Source organism: Artemia sp. Qi Xiang Cuo, chromosome 6 (genome assembly GCF_049724085.1).
Source record: "Artemia sp. Qi Xiang Cuo chromosome 6, ASM4972408v1, whole genome shotgun sequence".
Lineage (NCBI taxonomy): Eukaryota > Metazoa > Arthropoda > Branchiopoda > Anostraca > Artemiidae > Artemia > Artemia sp. Qi Xiang Cuo.
The window spans coordinates 39177002-39196663 of record NC_142799.1 but is presented as its reverse complement, the minus strand read 5'-3'; the positions used below and the strand labels follow the sequence as shown (position 1 = coordinate 39196663).

The window sequence follows — 19662 nt, the reverse complement described above, 5'->3', positions numbered from 1 at the left end:
TTTTTTTTTAGGAAACTTGTTTTCCGAAAATATTAGTCTGTAGGGTCTTGCAAATACAGTCGTTGCCAGGGTTCAGAGTTTCAAATTTTCGGATTGGTAGATTTGTTCTATAATTGGGAAGTTGTCAGTGCTATTCAGAATCTGTAAACTGCTTATTTTTGAAATTTTGGTTGTTAATCTATTTCCATTAATCTATTAATCTATTCCTTTATCTATTTTCCATAGCAAATTTCCATTTACTCACTAAAAGTGACATCTCACTCACCTGACAGAGGTTTCTGCTAGAACAATACTTACCTTTAGAAAACGGTGACATGGTGGATAGAAACAGAAAGTCGGCTGCATTACTTGGGGCACCAGCTACAAAAAGTTGAAAACTTTGAAATTGTTGAATTACATTACGTTTTTAATATTATTTCACAGTATCATACATGTCAGACACTTTTCTAAAATAGCTGTTGTCGTCTGTTCTGACCTTTTTTTGTGGTTTATATTTACCTTAATATAATTTTTAGATTAAAACCATGGGAAACCATACATCTCAGCTTCAGGAAGAAGAAATAGCTGAAATTCAGGCAGAGACTGGATGTAAGTAAGCATTAGCAGCATAGTATTTTAAATAATTGCTTATCTTTCCACTAAATCCTATAGTATTACTGCAGTTTTTATTCATTAATGCTCAGCTGATATTGTCATTGAAAATAAACAATTTCTTAAACTACTCTGCCTTGTCTTTATAAATAAGAGAAATGAAAAATTTTTTGTACAAATATGAGTCCAATATCAAATCCGAGTAATAATAAATCCTTTTAGCAATAAAAGTCCAATTACTAGCTTAAACTGATTAAGACATACCTAAAAAGATGAGAAAAAACTAAAATGCTGAAGAAGAAAAAGAAGAAAGCGAAAAATAACTCACGTTATATAAACTCTAGTTGTTGTTTAAAATTAATTAAAAAAAAAACCTTTCTAAAAATAAGTTTTTAAAAGAAAAGTAAAGGCCAATTTAAACTTAAGCTAAGCAGATACAAATAACTTTTAAAATTCAAACTCAAAACGACCAGAAATTACTATTAAAGAATAAATGAAACCCAAAACGAACAGAAATTAAAATAAAAACAATCACAGCAGATAACATACAACAAGTAATAATATGAATGATTAAATAGATCTTAAAGCGAGTAATGCTTAGATTAAATATGAAAATCAAGCTTAAAACAAAAAAGAATGTTTTGCTATTGAAGTATAAATGAAACTTAAAACAAACAGAAATTAAATGAACAATCAATGCAAACAAACCTACAATAGATATTAATGTAAATGAATAAATAAATCTTAAAGCGAGTGAAACTTAAATTGAATATGCAAATCAAGCTTGAATCGAATAAAAATAGCCACAAACAAGAGTTTGGGTATCGCCTCCTCTCACTGCAGAAGCCTAAAACCTACTGCATCATTGGTGCTTTACTTTACGAGTAATGCTTAAATTGAATTATTTGAAAAAAACTACGTTTTCTAAAGAGTTAAAGAGGCTGAGTTACAAGGTCGAACCTTAAAACGTACAGGGATTAGGAGGCACAGTTGGGGGGCTGCCGCCCCAAACCCCGCTTTTGCAGCCTTTAAATATAAAAAAAATTCTTTAAACTGAAAGTAAGGAGCGACATTAAAACTTAAAACGAACAGAAATTATTCCGTATATGAAAGAGGCTGTGCCCTCCTCAACGCCTCGCTCTTTACGCTAAAGTTTGACTTTCTCACAACTCTTTTTTTAAACAATAAAAACTTTAGCGTAAAGAGCGAGGCGTTGAGGAGGGCACAGCCTCTTTCATATACGGAATAATTTCTGTTCGTTTTAAGTTTTAATGTCGCTCCTTACTTTCAGTTTAAAGAATTTTTTTTATATTTAAAGGCTGCAAAAGCGGGGTTTGGGGGCGGCAGCCCCCCAACTGTGCCTCCTAATCCCTGTACGTTTTAAGGTTCGACCTTGTAACTCAGCCTCTTTAACTCTTTAGAAAACGTAGTTTTTTTCAAATAATTTCTGCACGTTTTTGTACAGTTTATTACTTATTATTGCTTGACTAACTGTTAGCTGATCGTGTCAGGAGTTAAAGTTGGGGGGCTGCCGCCCCCAAACCCCCGCTCTTGAACATTCTTGTGTTAAGGCTTTTAATTCCTGAATACTCAAATCACGTCGTACAGGGTGCCTCCTAATCCCTGTAAGTTTTAAGGTTCGAACGTGTGACTCAGCCTCTTTAACAGCCCCCCCACCTGTTCCTCCTACTCCCTGTACGTTTTAAGGGTCGACCTTGTAACTCAGCCTCTTTAACTCTTTAGAAAACGTAATTTTTTTCAAATAACTTAAAAAAGAAACTGAGTTTCTTTTCAAAGTATATAAAAAAGTTGCTCTGATGGTGAATCGAACCCGAGTTTTCCGCCTGAAAGTCTGAAATCTCAGCCGCTGGACTATACAAACATAATAGTAATTGTTGTTTAGCAAATAGAAGGTATTTTCGACGCAAGCAAATTCCCAAAAATCTTGATATGTGGTTTTTGGAAAACAGGGAAGGAGTGATCAGATTGAGCTGAAATTTCGACGATAAGCTCCCAGGCCCCAGGAAAGCTTATCCTCTAAATTTCAGCCCGATCAGACAACGTTAAAGGGGGGTTGTGGAGGGAAAAATTAACATGGGCTAATATAGGAAAACGAGGTTTTTCGTAAATGTAAATTCGGGGGATAATTTTTTCGGTCTGAAAATATCAAAAGGCCCTAACAGGTCGAATTCTGCTTCGAATGAGTCCTCATTCAACCGGATCCGGTGCCAACTGTGGCCTGTAGGCGTGGCTAACAAAAAAAAAAAGAAATGAATTTTTAGTGGCTAAATTTGTTTTTTTGAAAACAGGGAAGGAGATATCGGATTGAGCTGAAATTTGTAGTTTAAGATAATTGGCACTATGAAATATTACCCAATAATTAAAATCGATATATTAAAACTTTAATGTGGTGCTGTGGTAGGTGTGTCGAAACTTCCGGCCCAGTTTACCCCATGAAGATAAAGTCGGAGGAGGATGAAATTTTGCAAGTTTCTTAGTTTGAGCTTGGGCTACAAAATGCAATTACCGCCGTCTCTCTGCGACCTCTAGGACCTGAAATCGCTTAACATTGTGGTGGGTCGCCTCTTTATAGAGGCACAAGTGTGCCTCCTTGATATGAAAATCAAGCTTAAAACGAAAAAAAAATTTTTGCTATTGAAGTATAAATGAAACTTAAAACGAACAGAAATTAAAAAAAATGCAAAATGCAAAAAAATATACAATAGATATTAATGTAAATGAATAAATAAATCTTAAAACGAGTGAAACTTAAATTGAATATGCAAATCAAGCTTGAAACGAACAAAAATCACTAAAAACAAGAGTTTGGGTATCGCCTTTTTCTCTCACTGTAAAAGGCTAAAACCAACTGCGTCATTGGCGCTTTACTGAAAACCAATTTTATTACAAGTATTGCCTTTTGCATTTAATATGGAAAATAAATGTCATAAATACAGTCAACTCTTTAACTTATCAGTTTTCAGAAATTAATATCATTATACATCAAATATTCAGTTTAATTTATTAGTTCCTCCTAAAATTTTCCAAGACGAACATAGTTTTACTACAAACAAGAGTTTGGGTTCTGACTCCTTCCGTAAATGTAAATAAAAACCAAAATTCTACTTCTTAATTGAGGCTTCAATGAAAAAGAATTATGTTACAAATATTTTATTTTCCAGTTCTTACAGCATTGAAAATAAAACGAAAATTACAGTGAAATAAATTCTTGAACTGATGGATCTTTCAACAATTAATATCCTTATACATCAAATATTCAATTTGATGTTGTTTATACTTTCCAAGACTGTTCAAGCTGCATATAGTTTTCAGTAAAGCGCCAATGACGCAGTAGGTTTTAGACTTTAACAGTGAGAGAAGGAGGCGATACCCAAACTCTTGTTTGTAGTGATTTTTGTTCGTTTCAAGCTTGATTTGCGAGTTTTTGTTATATGATCTTTGAACTATTTTTAACAAAATGGCTACCTCAAATTTTTTATCAGATGTATTTGGGGAAAGAGGGCTTAGGGGGGAGCTAGTTGCCCTTTGATCACTTTTGACTCTGAAAAAGGGCACTAGAGCTCTCGATTTCCAATCGAATGAGCCCCCTTTGAAGTTTATAAAACGACCCCTTCTATATGAAGTGCCTCTGTGAAAAAATAAATTGGAGTGGGGGAGGGAGGCCAGCTGCCCTCCGATGACTTTTGACTCTTAAAAGTGAATTAAAACTTTCAATTTCCAATCAAATGAGCCCTCTATGAAGTGTATACGAGCATCCCTTCCATAACAACCATATATGCCTACGATGCTATAAGTTACGATGCTTATCCCCGGGCCCTGGGGGGCTGTGTCAACACCGAAATTTTTGTTATCTGAACTTTGAACTATTTTGAACAAAATATCCATCTCAAAATTTTCATCTGATGCATTTAGGGCGTGGAGGGGTTGGGGGGGGGGGGCTAGTTGCCCTTCGATCTCTTTTGACATTTAAAAAGTAAATAAGAACTTTCAATTTCCAATCAAATGAGCCCTTTCCAAAATTTGTATGGGCATACCTTCCATGAGAACTATATATGCCCCCAGAGCATTACTTACAACACCCGCTTCTGGGCCCTGGGGGGTTGCGTCGACACAGGAGTTTTTCTTATCTGATCTTTGAACTATTTTTAATGAAATGGCTATTTTAAGAATTTAACCGGATTGTCTTGGGAAAAAGGGTGTGTTTGGGGGGGGTGCTAGTTGCTCTTGGATATCTTTTTACTCTTAAAAATTAATTAGAACCTTCAATTTCCAATAGAATGATCCCTCTCTGAAGTTTATGTGAGCACCCCTTTCATAAGAACCATATACCCCCCCCCCCAGGTCAACACTTACAACGCCTACCCCCCGGGCCCGGGGGGGGGGGGCTGTGTTGACACCGGAGTTTTTGTTATCTAATTTTTGAGCAATTTTAAAAAAACTGGCTATCTCAAAATTTGTAGTGGATGGGTTTGGGAAAAAAGGGCGTGGGGGGCTAGTTGCCCTTAAATCTCCTGACTCTTAAAAAGTGAACTAGACCTTTCAATTTCCAATCAAATGAGCCCTCTATGAAGTTTATACGAGCATCCCTTTCATATGAACCATACATGCCTTTAGGGCATAATTTAGAACACCTACCCCCGGGCCCTGGGGGGTTTTATCTACACAGGGGTTTTTCTTATCTGACTTTTGAACTATTTTTAACAAAATGTCTATCTCAATATTTTCATCAGATGGGTTTGGAAAAAGAAGGCGTGGGGGGAGGCTAAGTGAGCTCGGACTTTCAATTTCCAATCAAATCAGCCCTCTCTGCAGTTTATACGATCATCCCTTTCATAAGAACCATATATGCCACAGGGCATAACTTACAACGCCCGCCCCCTGGCCCTGGGGGGCTGAGTTGACACCTGAGTTTTTGTTATCTGACTTTTGAACAATTTTTAGCTTAGTGGCTATCTCGAAATTTTCAACGGATGCCTTTGTGGAAAAAAGGTGCGTGGGGGGCTAGTTGCCCTTCAATCTCTTTTGACTCTCAAAACTGAACTAGAACTTTCAATATCCAATCAAATTAGCCCTCTCTGAAGTTTTTACAAGCATCCCTTCCATAAGAACCATATATTCCCCCAGGGCATAACTTACGACGCCTACACTCACGCCCTGGGGGGCTGTGTCGACCCCCAGAGTTTTATTTATATAATCTTTGAACTATTTTGAAAAAAATGGATATCTCAAAGTTCTTATCGAGGAAAAAGTGCGTGGAGGGGGGGATAGGTGCCCTCCAATCTCTTTTGACTCTTAAGAAGTGAACTAGAACTTTCAATTTCCAATCAAATGAGCCCTCTTTGAAGTTTATACGAGCATCCCTTCCATAAGAACCATATATGCCCCCAGGGTATAACGTATAACGCCTGCTCCCGAGCCCTGCGGGGTCGTGTCGACACCGTAGTTTTGTTATATGATCTTTGAACCATTTTTAACAGAATGGTTATCTCAAAATTTTTATTAGATGTATTTGGGAAAAAAGGGCGTGGGGGGGCTGACAACCCTCCGGTATCTTTTGAGGTTTAAAAAGCGTACTACAACTTTCAATTCCTATTAAATGAGTCCTCTCTGAAGTTTATACGAGCATTTATTCCATAAGAACCATATATGCCCCCAGGGTATAACTTAAAAACCGTGCCCTGAAAACTGTGGGGGGGAGTGTGATGCTCAAAGGCCTGATTTTTAGCGCTTCCCAATACTTTGAATTACATAAATTTCTCCACGTATTGAGGGAATGTGTTTGGGAAACAGCTGATCGTGTTCGGCATTTTAGTTAAAATCTACCCCCTTTTAGCTATTAAAAGTACCTTTTCCATATCCGTTTTTAGTTGAACTTTCCGTTTTTTAAGAATGAGCCATTTTTCTGCGACAACGCTTTCTATAAAAAACCTTATATGCCCCCAGGGCATAACTTACAACCCTTGCCGTGGGGGGGGTTATCCTTAAAGACATAATTTCCAGAATTTTCAACTACGTTGAACAAAATGGATGTCTCAAAATTTTGATTGGATGTGTTTTGGAAAAAGGTGGGTGTGAGAAAACAAACACAACTTAAAAACAATAGGGAATTTTTTTTTTTTTTTTTTTTTCCAAGACAGTGCAATTTAAATCGGTGAATATTTCGGCCCTATGTCCCAGGGCCGTCTTCAGCACAACATTAAAGAAAAAATATATATAAAAACAAACTTACATTAAAATACGAAGTTTAAAACTAAAAATGCTTTTTAAAAAACTCCTTTAAAGAACCTTTAAAACAGCCCCAGTATCCTTACTTCAACGAAGTTCAACCAGGACTCTGGTTGAACTTCGTTGAAGTAAGGATACTGGGGCTGTTTTAAAGGTTTTTTAAAAGCGTTTTTTTCAAAGCATTTTTAGTTTGAAACTTCTTATTCTAATGTAAGTTTGTTTTTATATATATTTTTTCTTTAATGTAGTGCTGAAGACGGCCCTTGGACATAGGGCCGAAATATTCACCGATTTAAATTGCACTGTCTTGGAAAAAAATTACCTATTGTTTTTAAGTTGTGTTTGTTTGATATGGAAAGGTAGTGTGGTCTTCGTCAATATTTGTGGGCGTGAGTGAGGGGTAATTGCCCTCCAATTATTTTTAACTGTTACAGAGGGTACTAGCCTTTTCAATTTTCAATCAAATGAGCCCTTTTTGGAGTTTCTAAGTCAAAGTGTTCTTTAAAAACCTTATATGCCCCCAGTACAGAGCTTACAGCCCCTGCTCTGAGGGCTGTGGGGGGAGTGTCATCCTCAAAACATAATTTCTCTCTGGAAATCAACTATGTAGAACAAAATAGCCATCTCAAAATTTTGATTGGGTGTGTTTGGGAAAATGGTGGGCTTGGAAGGGGTGTTAGTTGCCTTGCCAGACCCTTAAAAAGGGCACTAGAACTCTCGATTTCCAATCGAATGAGCCCCTTTGTAGTTTGTACGACGACCCCTTCCATATGATATGTCACTGGGAAAAAATAATAATAATAATAATAAAACATTGGAGCCGTATGGCCTTTACTATAGGCAACGCTATAGCGTTGCCTCTGACAGTTTGAGCTTTACTGTTGAATTTGACATTGTGAAATGTGAGTTTCTTTTGTTTTCTTTTTTGGTATAGCGTTTGTCTCTATTCTCATCTCTTCCTGCGTGTGGTAATTTGTCTGAGCTAGTTTTTCTTTTCTTTTTTTTCTATTTATTTCCTGTTAATAAATGCTTCCAACCGTGACGCCGAAATATCTGGTCTTTCATTATTATTTGTTTGTAAAGAAAAGTTTTTGTTTTTGCCAGGTTCACTGTTTTGTTACAAGTTTTACTCGTTTTTCATGTTTTCATCTGCTTTTTAATCGTGTCATTAAAATATTGACATATTAACTGAGACATTATATATTTTAATGGGATTATAATTTATGATTCTTCTGCATCTACACATTGAAGAAACAAAAAGTAATTTAGAGAAAGATAGAAGAAAAAAGAAACTACTTAATTAAAATTAGCATAATCTAAAAATTGGAAACATTCTAATGGATGATGCAAAACACTTTTGTATATTTGATTCATTGTAACACAACAAGAACTGTTAAGAAGCCTGGAAAAGTGACTATTTATGTAGACATCATGGTTACTATATGGATAAAAATCCAATTAAGTATTTATTGCTTGTTTGTTCCTGCTGTTGTATTTATTTTTGAATAGTTATTGCGATGAAATTTGTATTTATAATTAAATATGATACAATTAAAAATTTATGTTTAAAATTCATACACTTATATTTAAGGCTTATTGTTTGTTATTAATATTTGCTGTTTTTTTTTTTGCAGTCAGCAGCAATCAAATAGAGCGTCTTTATAGTCGCTTTACCTCTCTTGACAAAGGAGATGCTGGATCCCTATCAAGGGAAGATTTTATGAGAATCCCGGAGCTAGCAATCAATCCTCTTGGTGAGCTCATCATCAACTCTTTTTTTCCTGAAAATTCAGATACTGTAAACTTTCGGCAATTTCTTCGTATTCTTGCCCATTTTCGACCAATCACAAAAAGCAAAGAAGAAGGACTCAACTCCAGGGAACAAAAGCTTCAATGTAAGCCTTTTTTTAATTTTCTTTGTGTTAAATATGTGCTTTTGCATCAAAGATCTAATAATATTTTGACCTCTCTTCAAACTCCATCAAATGATTTGATTTATTTTGGTTTTCGTGGGGATTATTTACACTGTTAGATGAATCAAGGTTAAATTTCCGCGTGGACCCGTAGCTTGGACAGTTTGTACCATAACTATGAAAACTGAAATTATATGTTATTGTCCAGACAGTGTGTAGTAAAATAGTCGATTATTTTACAAATCGACTGTGTTTTGAGTTTCTTTTTTTGAACGTCAATCTGCTGCAGCTGTGGCTATTTTTGCTTCAATTTGTATTTGAAGCATAAATAAGGAAATTGTTGTATCTTTAATGTTTGTATTTTAATTTAGCTAGCAGTATTTGATTTTATGTAGAAGTATGTAATTGTATTCTTTGCTAGTATTTTGCCGCCAATTTTATCCTCCTTTTTTTGGAAGAAGGTTTAAAACCTGTTAAAAAGTTTTGGTTTAGGAGATTTAGACTTACATTAATCCCTGTATGATCTTACACTTTCCTGCTTTATGTCGAACAATCGTTTCCCTTAATGTTGATATTGAATTAATATTTAATACTGAGTCTGCCAAGTTTGCCCTATTCTTTTCCTTTCGTTGTCGAATTTGACATTTTTACAACCTTGAATTAAAATTAAAATCTAGATATTTAGTTGAAATTGGGCATTTACCACGTTAAGAATAAAATATATTTTTCATCAAAGATCAAGAATTTCTAGGAACAACGTAGTGAATTGTGTATTTTAGAACTTTCAGTTACGTCATTTAAAAAAATCTTTTGTTTTTTTAGATCTTAGTGCCAATGGACTGACATTTCATAGACCCATGAACAAACAACCCTACGAATTTTACTGTATATTAGACTTTTTATCAATTACTGAAACGCCTAGTAACAGAGAATCTGTGTAGCATTCACTAAGACTTACCAACAATCTTTGGGTCTTTTAGTTTGTACTCGTTCTCCATCTTTCATAAACAACTTTTTGTGTCCCCAGCTCTCTTTCTGTGCAACGGGTGACAGTAGGTTTTTTTAGGCTGCGCTCTCATTATGGATACGTAAAGCGTATGACTGGAAGTTAGGCTTTATACATCCTCTCCCCTCCAAAGCAAACTGACAAGTTATATGGTAGCTATGGAGAAAATGGTGTGCTTTGCATTTTCCTGCTCTCCTTTCGTTACAGTTTAGTGGGAAAATTCTCGTTGATGGACGAAACCTCCTTGCAGCTTCATTGAGGAAGTATTGCTGCAAAAAAGAAATAATGATAATAGTAAAGATATAATTTGAAGGATGAAATTATGAACTCAAATGTGTGTTCTATGCATTTATTTATGGTTGTAAAAAATATCCTAGGACGTGGCATGGTTACATGTGAAGCCATTGGAGGAAAGATAAGGTAATATGAAATTCAGGATAATTTGGCTTGTGGAACAACCAAAGATTTTCTGTAATTTTGGTTTGTGTATTACATCCTGAAATTTGTATCGATGTAATGCTATTGAGTCAGTGTGCTGTTGTACAAACTATGTTAACACAGCAATATAACATTCGAGACTACTTTCAACCTAGCCTAAGTTGAGTCAGTCTTCAATAACATTTTTGCTTTTTGTATATTTTTGGGGCAGGTATTGGAATATTAGTTAAATGTATTTTTGATGTTAAATAAAATGAACTGAACTGAATGTAATATAGTTAACGCTGGCTTTACTTCTTTATAATATTTCCTGAAATACGGAATTAGGATTTTCAAAAACTAGCACTCATTATTTTTTTATGTTGCATTGACAGTATTTACTTGCAAGAAAAGTTTATAAGGATTTTTTGTCTTTCATCAATGAGTATATATTTCTAAATTATCTAAATCATAGGCAGCGCGATAGCGCTGCCTAAGTAAAGAACGATGTGGGCACAATGTATTGTAAATTTTTTCTTCTCCATACATGGGCACTTCGTATCGAAGGAGTTGTCGTAGAAATTTCGAAACGGGCTCATTCGATTGGAAATTGGAGTGACTAGTGCCCTTTTTAATAGTCGAAAGTGATTGGAGGGCAACTACCGCCCCCCCCCCACTCGCCCATCATTCCCCCAAACACATCCAATCAAAATTTTGAGATAGCCATTTTGTTCAGCATAGTTGATTTCCAGATAGGAAATATCTTTTTGAGGGGGACACTCCCCCCCAACCCTCGGGGCAAGGGTTTTAAGTTATGCCCTGGGGGCATATAAGGTTTTCTAGAAGGTGTTGTCGTAGAAATTTCAAAAAAGGCTCATTCGATTGGAAATTCAAAGGGATAGTGCCCTTTTTAATAGTCGAAAATGATTGGAGGGCAACTAGCCCCCCCCCCCACGCCCACGCTCCCCCAAACACATCCAATCAAAATTCTTAGATAGCCATTTTGCTCAGCGTAGTTTATTTCCAGATAGAAAATATGTTTTGAAGAAGACACTCCCCCAAAACCCTCGGGGAAAAGGTTTTAAGTTGTGCCCTGGGGGCATATAAGGCTGTTATAGAAGTTGTTGTCGTAGAAACTTCAAAAAGGGCTCATTCGATTGGAAATTCAAAGGACTAGTGCCCTTTATAATAGTCGAAAGTGATTGGAGGGTAACTAACTCCCCTCTCACGCCCACCTTTTCCCCAAACACATCCAATCAAAATTTTGAGATAGCCACATTATTCAACTTAGTTTTAAGTACAGTAAATTAGGTCTTCGAGGATGACAAACCCCTCACAGCTCTGAGGACAACGGTTGTAAGTTATGCCCTGGGGGCATATAAAGTTTTTATAGAACGTGTTGTCGTAGAAACTTCAAAAAGGGCTTATGCGATTAGAAATTGAAATGGCTAGTGCCCTTTTTAATAGTCAACAGTAATTGGAAGGCAACTAGGGGGCATATAACGTTTTTATAGACGCGTCGTCGTAGAGACTTCAAAAAGGGCTCATTCGACTGGAAATTTAAATGGCTCGTGCCTTTTTTAATAGTCGAAAGTGATTGGAAGGCAACTAACACCCCTTCCACGGCCACCATTTCCCCAAACATATCGAATCAAAATTTTTCGATAGCCATTTTGTTTCACGCAGTTCGAAGTTCAGGAAATAATACCTTTGAGAAAGACACTCCCCCCGCAGTCTTCAGGCCAAGGGTCATAAGTTAAGCCCTGGGGGCATATAAGGTTTTTATTGAAATATTTGTCGTAGAAACTTCAAATTGGGCTCATTTGATTGGAAATTCAAAGGGATAGTGCCCTTTTTAATAGTCGTAAGTGATTTGAGGGCAACTAACCCCCCTCTCACGCCCACCTTTTACCCAAACACATCCAATCAAAATTTTTAGGTAGCCATTTTATTCAACGCAGTTGAAAGTTTTGGAAATTAGTTCTTTAAGGATGACAACCCCCCCCCCCCCCCACAACCCTCAGGGTAAGGGTTGTAAGTTATGCCCTGGGAGCATGTAAGATTTTTATAGAAAGCGATGTTGTAAAAACATCAAAAAGAGCTCATTCAATTGAAAATTGAAAGGGCCAGTGCCCTTTTAATTGTCGAAAGCTCACCATTTCCCCAAACACATCCAATCAAAATTTTGAGATATCAATTTTGTTCAACGTAGTCGAAAGTTTTGGAAATTAGGTCTTTTAGGATGATAACCCCTCAGTGCATCAGAGCCCTCAGTGCAAGGGTTGTAAGTTACGCCCTGGGGGCATATAAGATTTATATAGAAAGTTGTTGTAGAAATTTCAAAAGGGGGATTTGATTTGAAATTGAAATTGCCCTTTTTAATAGTCGAAAGTGACTGGAGAGTAATTAACTTCCAACCCTTCACGCCCATCATTTTCCCAAACATTTTCAATTAAAGTTTAGAGATAATCATTTTATTAAACCCAGTTGAAAGTTCTGGAAATTGTATATTTAAGGATGACAAACTCCCTAAATTCCCCAGAGTAAAGGTTGTAAGTTATGCCCGGGCGGCATATAAGGTTTTCTATAGCCTTATAGAAAAATAATCCAGCAGAAATGAGATTAACAGAGAGTTGGTCTAGAGTCGCCCTGAAAACTCAACAAATTTCTTACACAATTAATTATTAAATAGTAAAATTCTGTCAAGTTCTTTGCATTCTTTCTTGTCACTAGGGTGCACTTAGACAAGATGAACAGAAACTTCTAAAATATTTTTTTTTAGGTTTTTGATCATACGCATTTTGGAAAACGCCAATCCCCAGTTCACAATCGGCTAAATAAACTGATTCTGTGAGTCATTGTTGAAACTCTTGAACGCTTGTCAAGGTCTAACGATTTGAGATGATCAAATTGCTTGCTGTTATGTCATGAATATCTGGAAGCATCTAAAATAAGGACTAGTTGGCAATGTGGCTGTATCAATCGCTGAAACCAATTTTCCAGAGGGCTAAAATATACTGTCTAGGGCTTAAGCCCATGAACTATCGATTTACTGTGTTATAATTTTGTGTTTTTGTTTATAAAAACAGATATTTACTTGTTTATGAAAACAAATATTTAATTAAAAAAAAATATATGTAAACTAGGTGGAAGCGAGGCCTTACGCAAATACTGTTTACCCAACACGATCTTTGGTAATCTTGCAAAAGAGTTCCCCTTACAACAACAAAACCTTTAATCGCCGATTGTCCAAGCAGTTCAGATTTACCTAACAGGTCTCAATTTCAGATATTAAAGTCCCCCCCCCCCAAAAAAAAATCAACCTTTTATGCCAATTTTACCACATAAAATTTCAAAAAAAATTCATAAAATTTCAAATATGTTAAGATAAAATAAATTCAATAATTGCAGAGATATCAATGAAAAAACGACGCTATTAGCATTGGGAAGAGGGGTTTGGAAGGAATCAAGATCCGCTTTTATACTTCGAATGACAAAAAAGAAATTTCAAAGACATCCCATCGCAAGGATACACACAGACTACCGAGGGAAGCTACAACCCCTAAGTGCGAGACTGCGACAAAGCCGAGCCTTAGGGCAGTAGACTACACCATAGTCGATACAAGTTGGAACTTGAAAATTTTCTGATGGATTTACCTAGGAGTAAACGCCTGAGATTGGCAACTTCTGTGATAGACTACCAAGGAAGTAACCCAAAATTCAAAAGTGCTGAGGTTGTTTGATCTAAAGCAAGGAAGAATTACGCCAAGGAATCAGTCATAACGCTAACCTTTACAGTCGAGGCACGGCTATATCCGGGGGGGGATTCTGGGTTTGACCCCCCTCCCCCTTCGAAATTTTTGTCTGACTCGTAAAAAAGTAATTAAAATACGCATAAACAAGTTTTTATGTGTTGTGAGAAGTTTTTTTTGGCCCCACCTCTGATTAAAATCCTGTATACGTCCTTGCCTGCAAAATAGTAAAGATTGAAGCACAACGCATTAAAAAAAAGACGCATGTTGAAAAAACGCATTAAAAATCTTTCTTGCGAGAGAAAATCTCCATTTGCTGCTTATTCAGGAGTAATAACTGCTATTTCAATTAATTATAATAGTAAAATTTAATTGCGAAAACAAATTTATTGGAATTTCAAAAATGAGCCTGAAACCCCAAGGAAATAGCACTGGAGTAGATGCACCATTGGAATCACCATGGTCAAAAACCTGTTACGGAGAACTACAGCCCCCCGCCTTGAAAAAAAAGGAGTTTTTTGTCGAGACAGGGCGCACTTGAGAGGATATCGCCAACTCTATTGCCCTTTTTATGCAACAAGAGATCGTAACATATTAAAGTGGCATTTTCTGCCCTTTTGTGTCACCAAACGTCTATTCCTAGAGAACTGAAATTTTTAGATAGTCAATCTATTTTCTGTGGTCTAAGACCCCAAACAAAAGGTTTTGAATCCTCGTCTTGATAAACGACATCAGAGTGGCGTTTTCTGCCATTATGTGCCACAAAACATTAATAATTCCCCAAACGGGGTCAAAGTGCAAGATAATAAAAATTCACAGATAGCTAATAAATTGTTCACAACGTAAGGCTGTGTTCAGAATGTTTTTAGCCCCCCCCGCCCCTCACAACACAGTGGCCTTTTGTTATCACTGTGTGTCACAAAACCTCAATTTGTGCCCACAGAAGGTCAAAATACAGAAAAATACAAATTTTAACAGAGTATATCGATTGTTCATGGGCTTAAGCCCTAGACAGCATATTTTAGCCCTGTGGAAAATAGGTTTCAGCGATTGATACAGCCAAATTACCGACTAGTCCAGGTTTTTAGATGCTTCCAGATATTCACGACATAACAGCAAGCAATTTGATCATCTCAAATCGTTAGACCGTGACAAGCGTTCAAGTTTCAACAATGACTCACAAAATCAGTTTATTTAGCCGATTGTGAACTGGGGATTAATTTGGCGTTTTCCAAAATGCGTATGATTACAAATAAAAAAATTCAGAAGGTACTGTTCGTCTTGTCTATGTGCACCCTAGTGACAAGAAAGAATGGAAAGAACTTGTCTAAATTTTGCTATTTAATAATTAAATGTATAAGAAATTTGTTGAGTTTTCAGGTCGACTCTAGGCAATCTCTAGACCAACTCTGTTAATCTCATTTCTGCTGGATTGTTTTTCTATGCTAGTATAAAAGTGTTGTTTTGCCTATCAGAGTTCAAAAGGCTAGTTATCATACTAGAAAATCGCCCCCCCCCCTGAAAAAATTATAATCGTTACTTTTTAAACTAGCTTGACTTAATTACCTACCTAGAGATTGGGCCCAATACCTTTTTGTGGTATTTGGTAAAAGGAGTAGTTTGTACTCTCTGATTCACAGCAGAACTTTAAAAATGGAACTCAAACTAAAAGATTATGATTCCATATTTTATTTTCAACGAAACAGTGTGGAAGGTAATATTGGGAAGACGTCACTCTTTACTACATCAATGTTATTGTGTTTTTCCATCAGTATCAGAAATTTTGTATGTAAAACTATTACTAAGAAGAGGCACTCAAACAGGAGTTGACCATGATGTCATGATGTCATATTTCCTAGAGGTCTTTTCTTCGTACTTTTGTTGTTGTAATAAGTGTTTGACAGCGAGGACTTCCTTTTAGAGAAACATATATGTCAATATTTAACTATGTAGTGAGTGATTTGTATTGTAGGGACCTGTGATGTCATTTATTTTGAAGCGCAATATTTTCGTCACTTATTAATTGTGATTAAAGCGCATAGAAAGTTATTTAATTGTTTGTTTTTTTTGCAACAGCAAAAATAAGTGGTTCAACCTTTCATCAGAAAATATTTGGGTAGAACTTAAAATATATAGAGTTAAATTTCATACAAATGATTTTACTAGGTGAACTGTTTCAAACCGTTTCTTTGATCATTACAACCAGTTCACCCTTTTAAAGTAAATATGGATATTCTAACTTTTAGCGATACATACCGTGATCCATTTACAAAGCAAGAAGAGGGAAAGCTGGCTCGTGTACAGAATATAAGTTTTGGTCTTCGTCTTCCATTACCTCAAGACGTTCCAGGAAAAATAATAATTCCTGATGTTTTTACAAGGCAAGAGGGGAGAAAACCGGCTCGTGTACAGAATATAAGTTTGGGTCTTCGTCTTCCATTACCTCAAGACGTTCCAGGAAAAATCATAATTCCTGATGCCTTTACAAAGCAAGAAGGGAGAAAACCGGCTCGTGTACAGAATATAAGTTTTGGTCTTCGTCTTCCATTACCTCAAGACTTTCCAGGAAAAATCATAATTCCTGATGTTCTTACAAAGCAAGAAGGGAGAAAGCTGGCTCGTGTACAGAATATAAGTTTTGGTCTTCGTCTTCCATTACCTCAAGACGTTCCAAGAAAAATCATAATTCCTGATGTTTTTACAAAGCAAGAAGGGATAAAACCGGCTCGTGTACAGAATATAAGTTTTGGTCTTCGTCTTCCATTACCTCAAGACGTTCCAGGAACAATCATAATTCCTGATGTTTTTACAAAGCAAGAAGGGAGAAAACCGGCTCGTGTACAGAATATAAGGTTTGGTCTTCGTCTTCCATTACCTCAAGACGTTCCAGGAAAAATCATAAGTCCTGATGTTTATACAAAGCAAGAAGGGAGAAAACCGGCTCGTGTACAGAATATAAGTTTTGGTCTTCGTCTTCCATTACCTCAAGACGTTCCAGGAAAAATCATAATTCCTGATGCCTTTACAAAGCAAGAGGGGAGAAAACCGGCTCGTGTACAGAATATAAGTTTTGGTCTTCGTCTTTCATTACCTCAAGACGTTCTTGGAACGTCTTGGAACGTTCTTGGAATTTATTTATTTTCTGGCCAAAACCAGAAAATAAATAAATAATATATTGTGCCAACATGTATTACATGTCTTCAATACTTAGGCAGCGCTATTGCGCCGCCTATGATAAGGAATAATGCGATTGGCTTATAAAAATACGTCACAGATGTTATTCCGTGAAATTAAAGGACACTCGGTACCGCGTAATTATATGAAAACAATCTCAATTTTCGCATTAAGCCAAGAATTTTGAGTACTCTACACCCCTGGATTTTGAAAAGTATAGTACCTGGATCCTAGAAAGTATTGTACTCTTTTGTTTATTTTTTCGTATGCTCCGTCATTTTTGTTGCATGGGTTTCCCAATAATAGTCGATGTGCTGAAGCAAAGGCTGATCTAGAGCAAAATATGGGGGGGGGGCAATATTACACGGGCGCCAATAATTGACAAGCTCATTTAAAATAGAGAAAAAACCAAATGAGGGCGGCAGAAAATCTTGGTGGGGGTCCAACTGGATCCGCCTTTGCACTGAAGATGCAAAAAGTAGAAAAGCCAAGGCCTAGGGTGTTCACTATTGAAAAAAGTTTGGAAGAATAGAAAGATAAGTCGCCGAATCGAGACTAGAGCATAAGAAGCAAGAGCAAATAAAGTGGTCAAGCATGGCTCAGAAACATGGGCGCTTCAAAAGGATAAGAAAGACCCTTGACCGATCGGTTAATACTGATTCGAAAGGATAAGAAAGATGCTTGACTGATCGTACATCAAACAATGAGCTGTACGAAAATACAGCTCAATAACATATTTTCTATAATGAAGGAAAGGTTAAAATAGCTAGGCCACATTTTACGTATGAAGGATGGCAGATTGCCAAAAATTGTTGTTTTGACCGTCCATCTGAGGTCAAAAGAAAAGTAGGTTGTCCCCGAATAGAATGGAGAGAGGTTACAATATCAGTCATATAAACTGGAAATTCAGGGCAGGGGTTAAAGAGTGAGGCCTTGACTGTATTTGGACAAAGGTATAGCGCACGTAGCCACTTGGCCACAAGGGACTTGGCATTGCATTAAGTTTTTAAGCAGAGTATTAATGCTAAAAGTTGCAAAAAAAATAAACATGACAAAATTACGTTTGGCAAAAAAGTGGAGCTTTGTTCTAACTTTGATATTAAATAAAAAAAATTTTTTTACCTGAAATTAAGAAGCAACATTAAAAATTAAAATGAAAACTTTACCCCCCCCCCCCCCCTTCGAGTCGGCTTTCTCCCTTCTTGCTTTGTAAAAACATCAGGAATTATGATTTTTCCTGGAACATCTTGAGGTAATGGAAGACCAAAACTTGTAATCTGTACACGAGCCGGCTTTATCCCTTCTTGCTTTGTAAAAACATCAGGAATTATGATTTTTCCTGGAACGTCTCGAGGTAATGGAAGACCAAAACTTATATTCTGTACACGGGTCGGCTTTCTCCCTTCTTGCTTTGTAAAAACATCAGGATTTATGATTTTTCCTGGAACGTCTTGAGGCAATGGAAGACCAAAACTTATATTCTGTACACGAGCCAGCTTTCTCCCTTCTTGTTTTGTAAAAACATCAGGAATTATGATTTTTCCTGGAAAGTCTTGAGGTAATGGAAGACCAAAACTTATATTCTCTACACGAGTCGGCAAATGATTTTTCCTGGAACGTCTTGAGGTCATTCTCCCTCCTTGCTTTGTAAAAACATTAGGAATTATGATTTTTCCTGGAACGTCTTGAGGTAATGAAAGACCAAAACTTATATTCTGTACACGAGCCGGCTTTCTCCCTTCTTGCTTTGTAAAAACATGAGGAATTATGATTTTTCCTGGAACGTCTTGAGGTAATGGAAGACCAAAACTTATATTCTGTACACGAGCCGGCTGTCTCCCTTCTTGCTTTGTACAAAAATGAGGAATTATGATTTTTCCTGGAACGTCTTGAGGTAATGGAAGACTAAAATTTATATTCTGTACTGGAGCCGGCTTTTTCCATTCTTGCTTTGTACAAAAATGAGGAATTATGATTTTTCCTGGAACGTCTTGAGGTAATGGAAGATAAAAAGTTATATTCTGTACTGTAGCCGGCTTTCTCCCTTCTTGCTTTGTAAAAACGTCAGGAGTTATGGTTTTTCCTGGAACGTCTTGAGGTAATGGAAGAACAAAACTTATATTCTGTACATGAGCTGGCTTTCTCCCTTCTTGCTTTGTAAAAACATCAGGAATTATGATTTTTCCTGGAACGTCTTGAGGTAATGGAAGAATAAAACTTATGTTCTGTACACGAGCCCGCTTTCTCCCTTCTTGCTCTGTAAAAACATCAGGAATTATGATTTTTCCTGGAACGTATTGAGGTAAGGGAGGACCAAAATTCAATTCAAAATCAACGGACTCGGTCTTGGACTAATTTACTTGGACTATCTGTCTTGGCTTTTCTCTGTCTACAATTACCGTTGATTTTGAATTGAATTTATCAAGTATTTTGGGAAATCGGGTGCATCAAGACTGGGCTGGGTAATTGTAGATAGAGAAAAGCCAAGATAGATAGTCCAAGTAATTGAAAGGCAAATATTTAAACGGCTAGGGTACGGGTAAATGGCAGGAGTACGAAAGAC

The 19662-nt window shown here is 36.5% G+C and overlaps 1 protein-coding gene across 1 annotated transcript in view; it reads left to right on the top strand.

The window, feature by feature from the left end:
• Positions 1-19662, top strand: part of elm (calcineurin like EF-hand protein 1 elm) — a 56598-nt gene that overhangs the window by 11687 nt on the left and 25249 nt on the right. The window contains exons 2-3 of the mRNA XM_089090731.1: positions 516-588; positions 8472-8732. Coding sequence (XP_088946857.1) covers positions 525-588; positions 8472-8732 — 325 coding nt within the window. The 5' untranslated portion in view covers positions 516-524. The remainder of the gene's footprint in view (positions 1-515; positions 589-8471; positions 8733-19662) is intronic.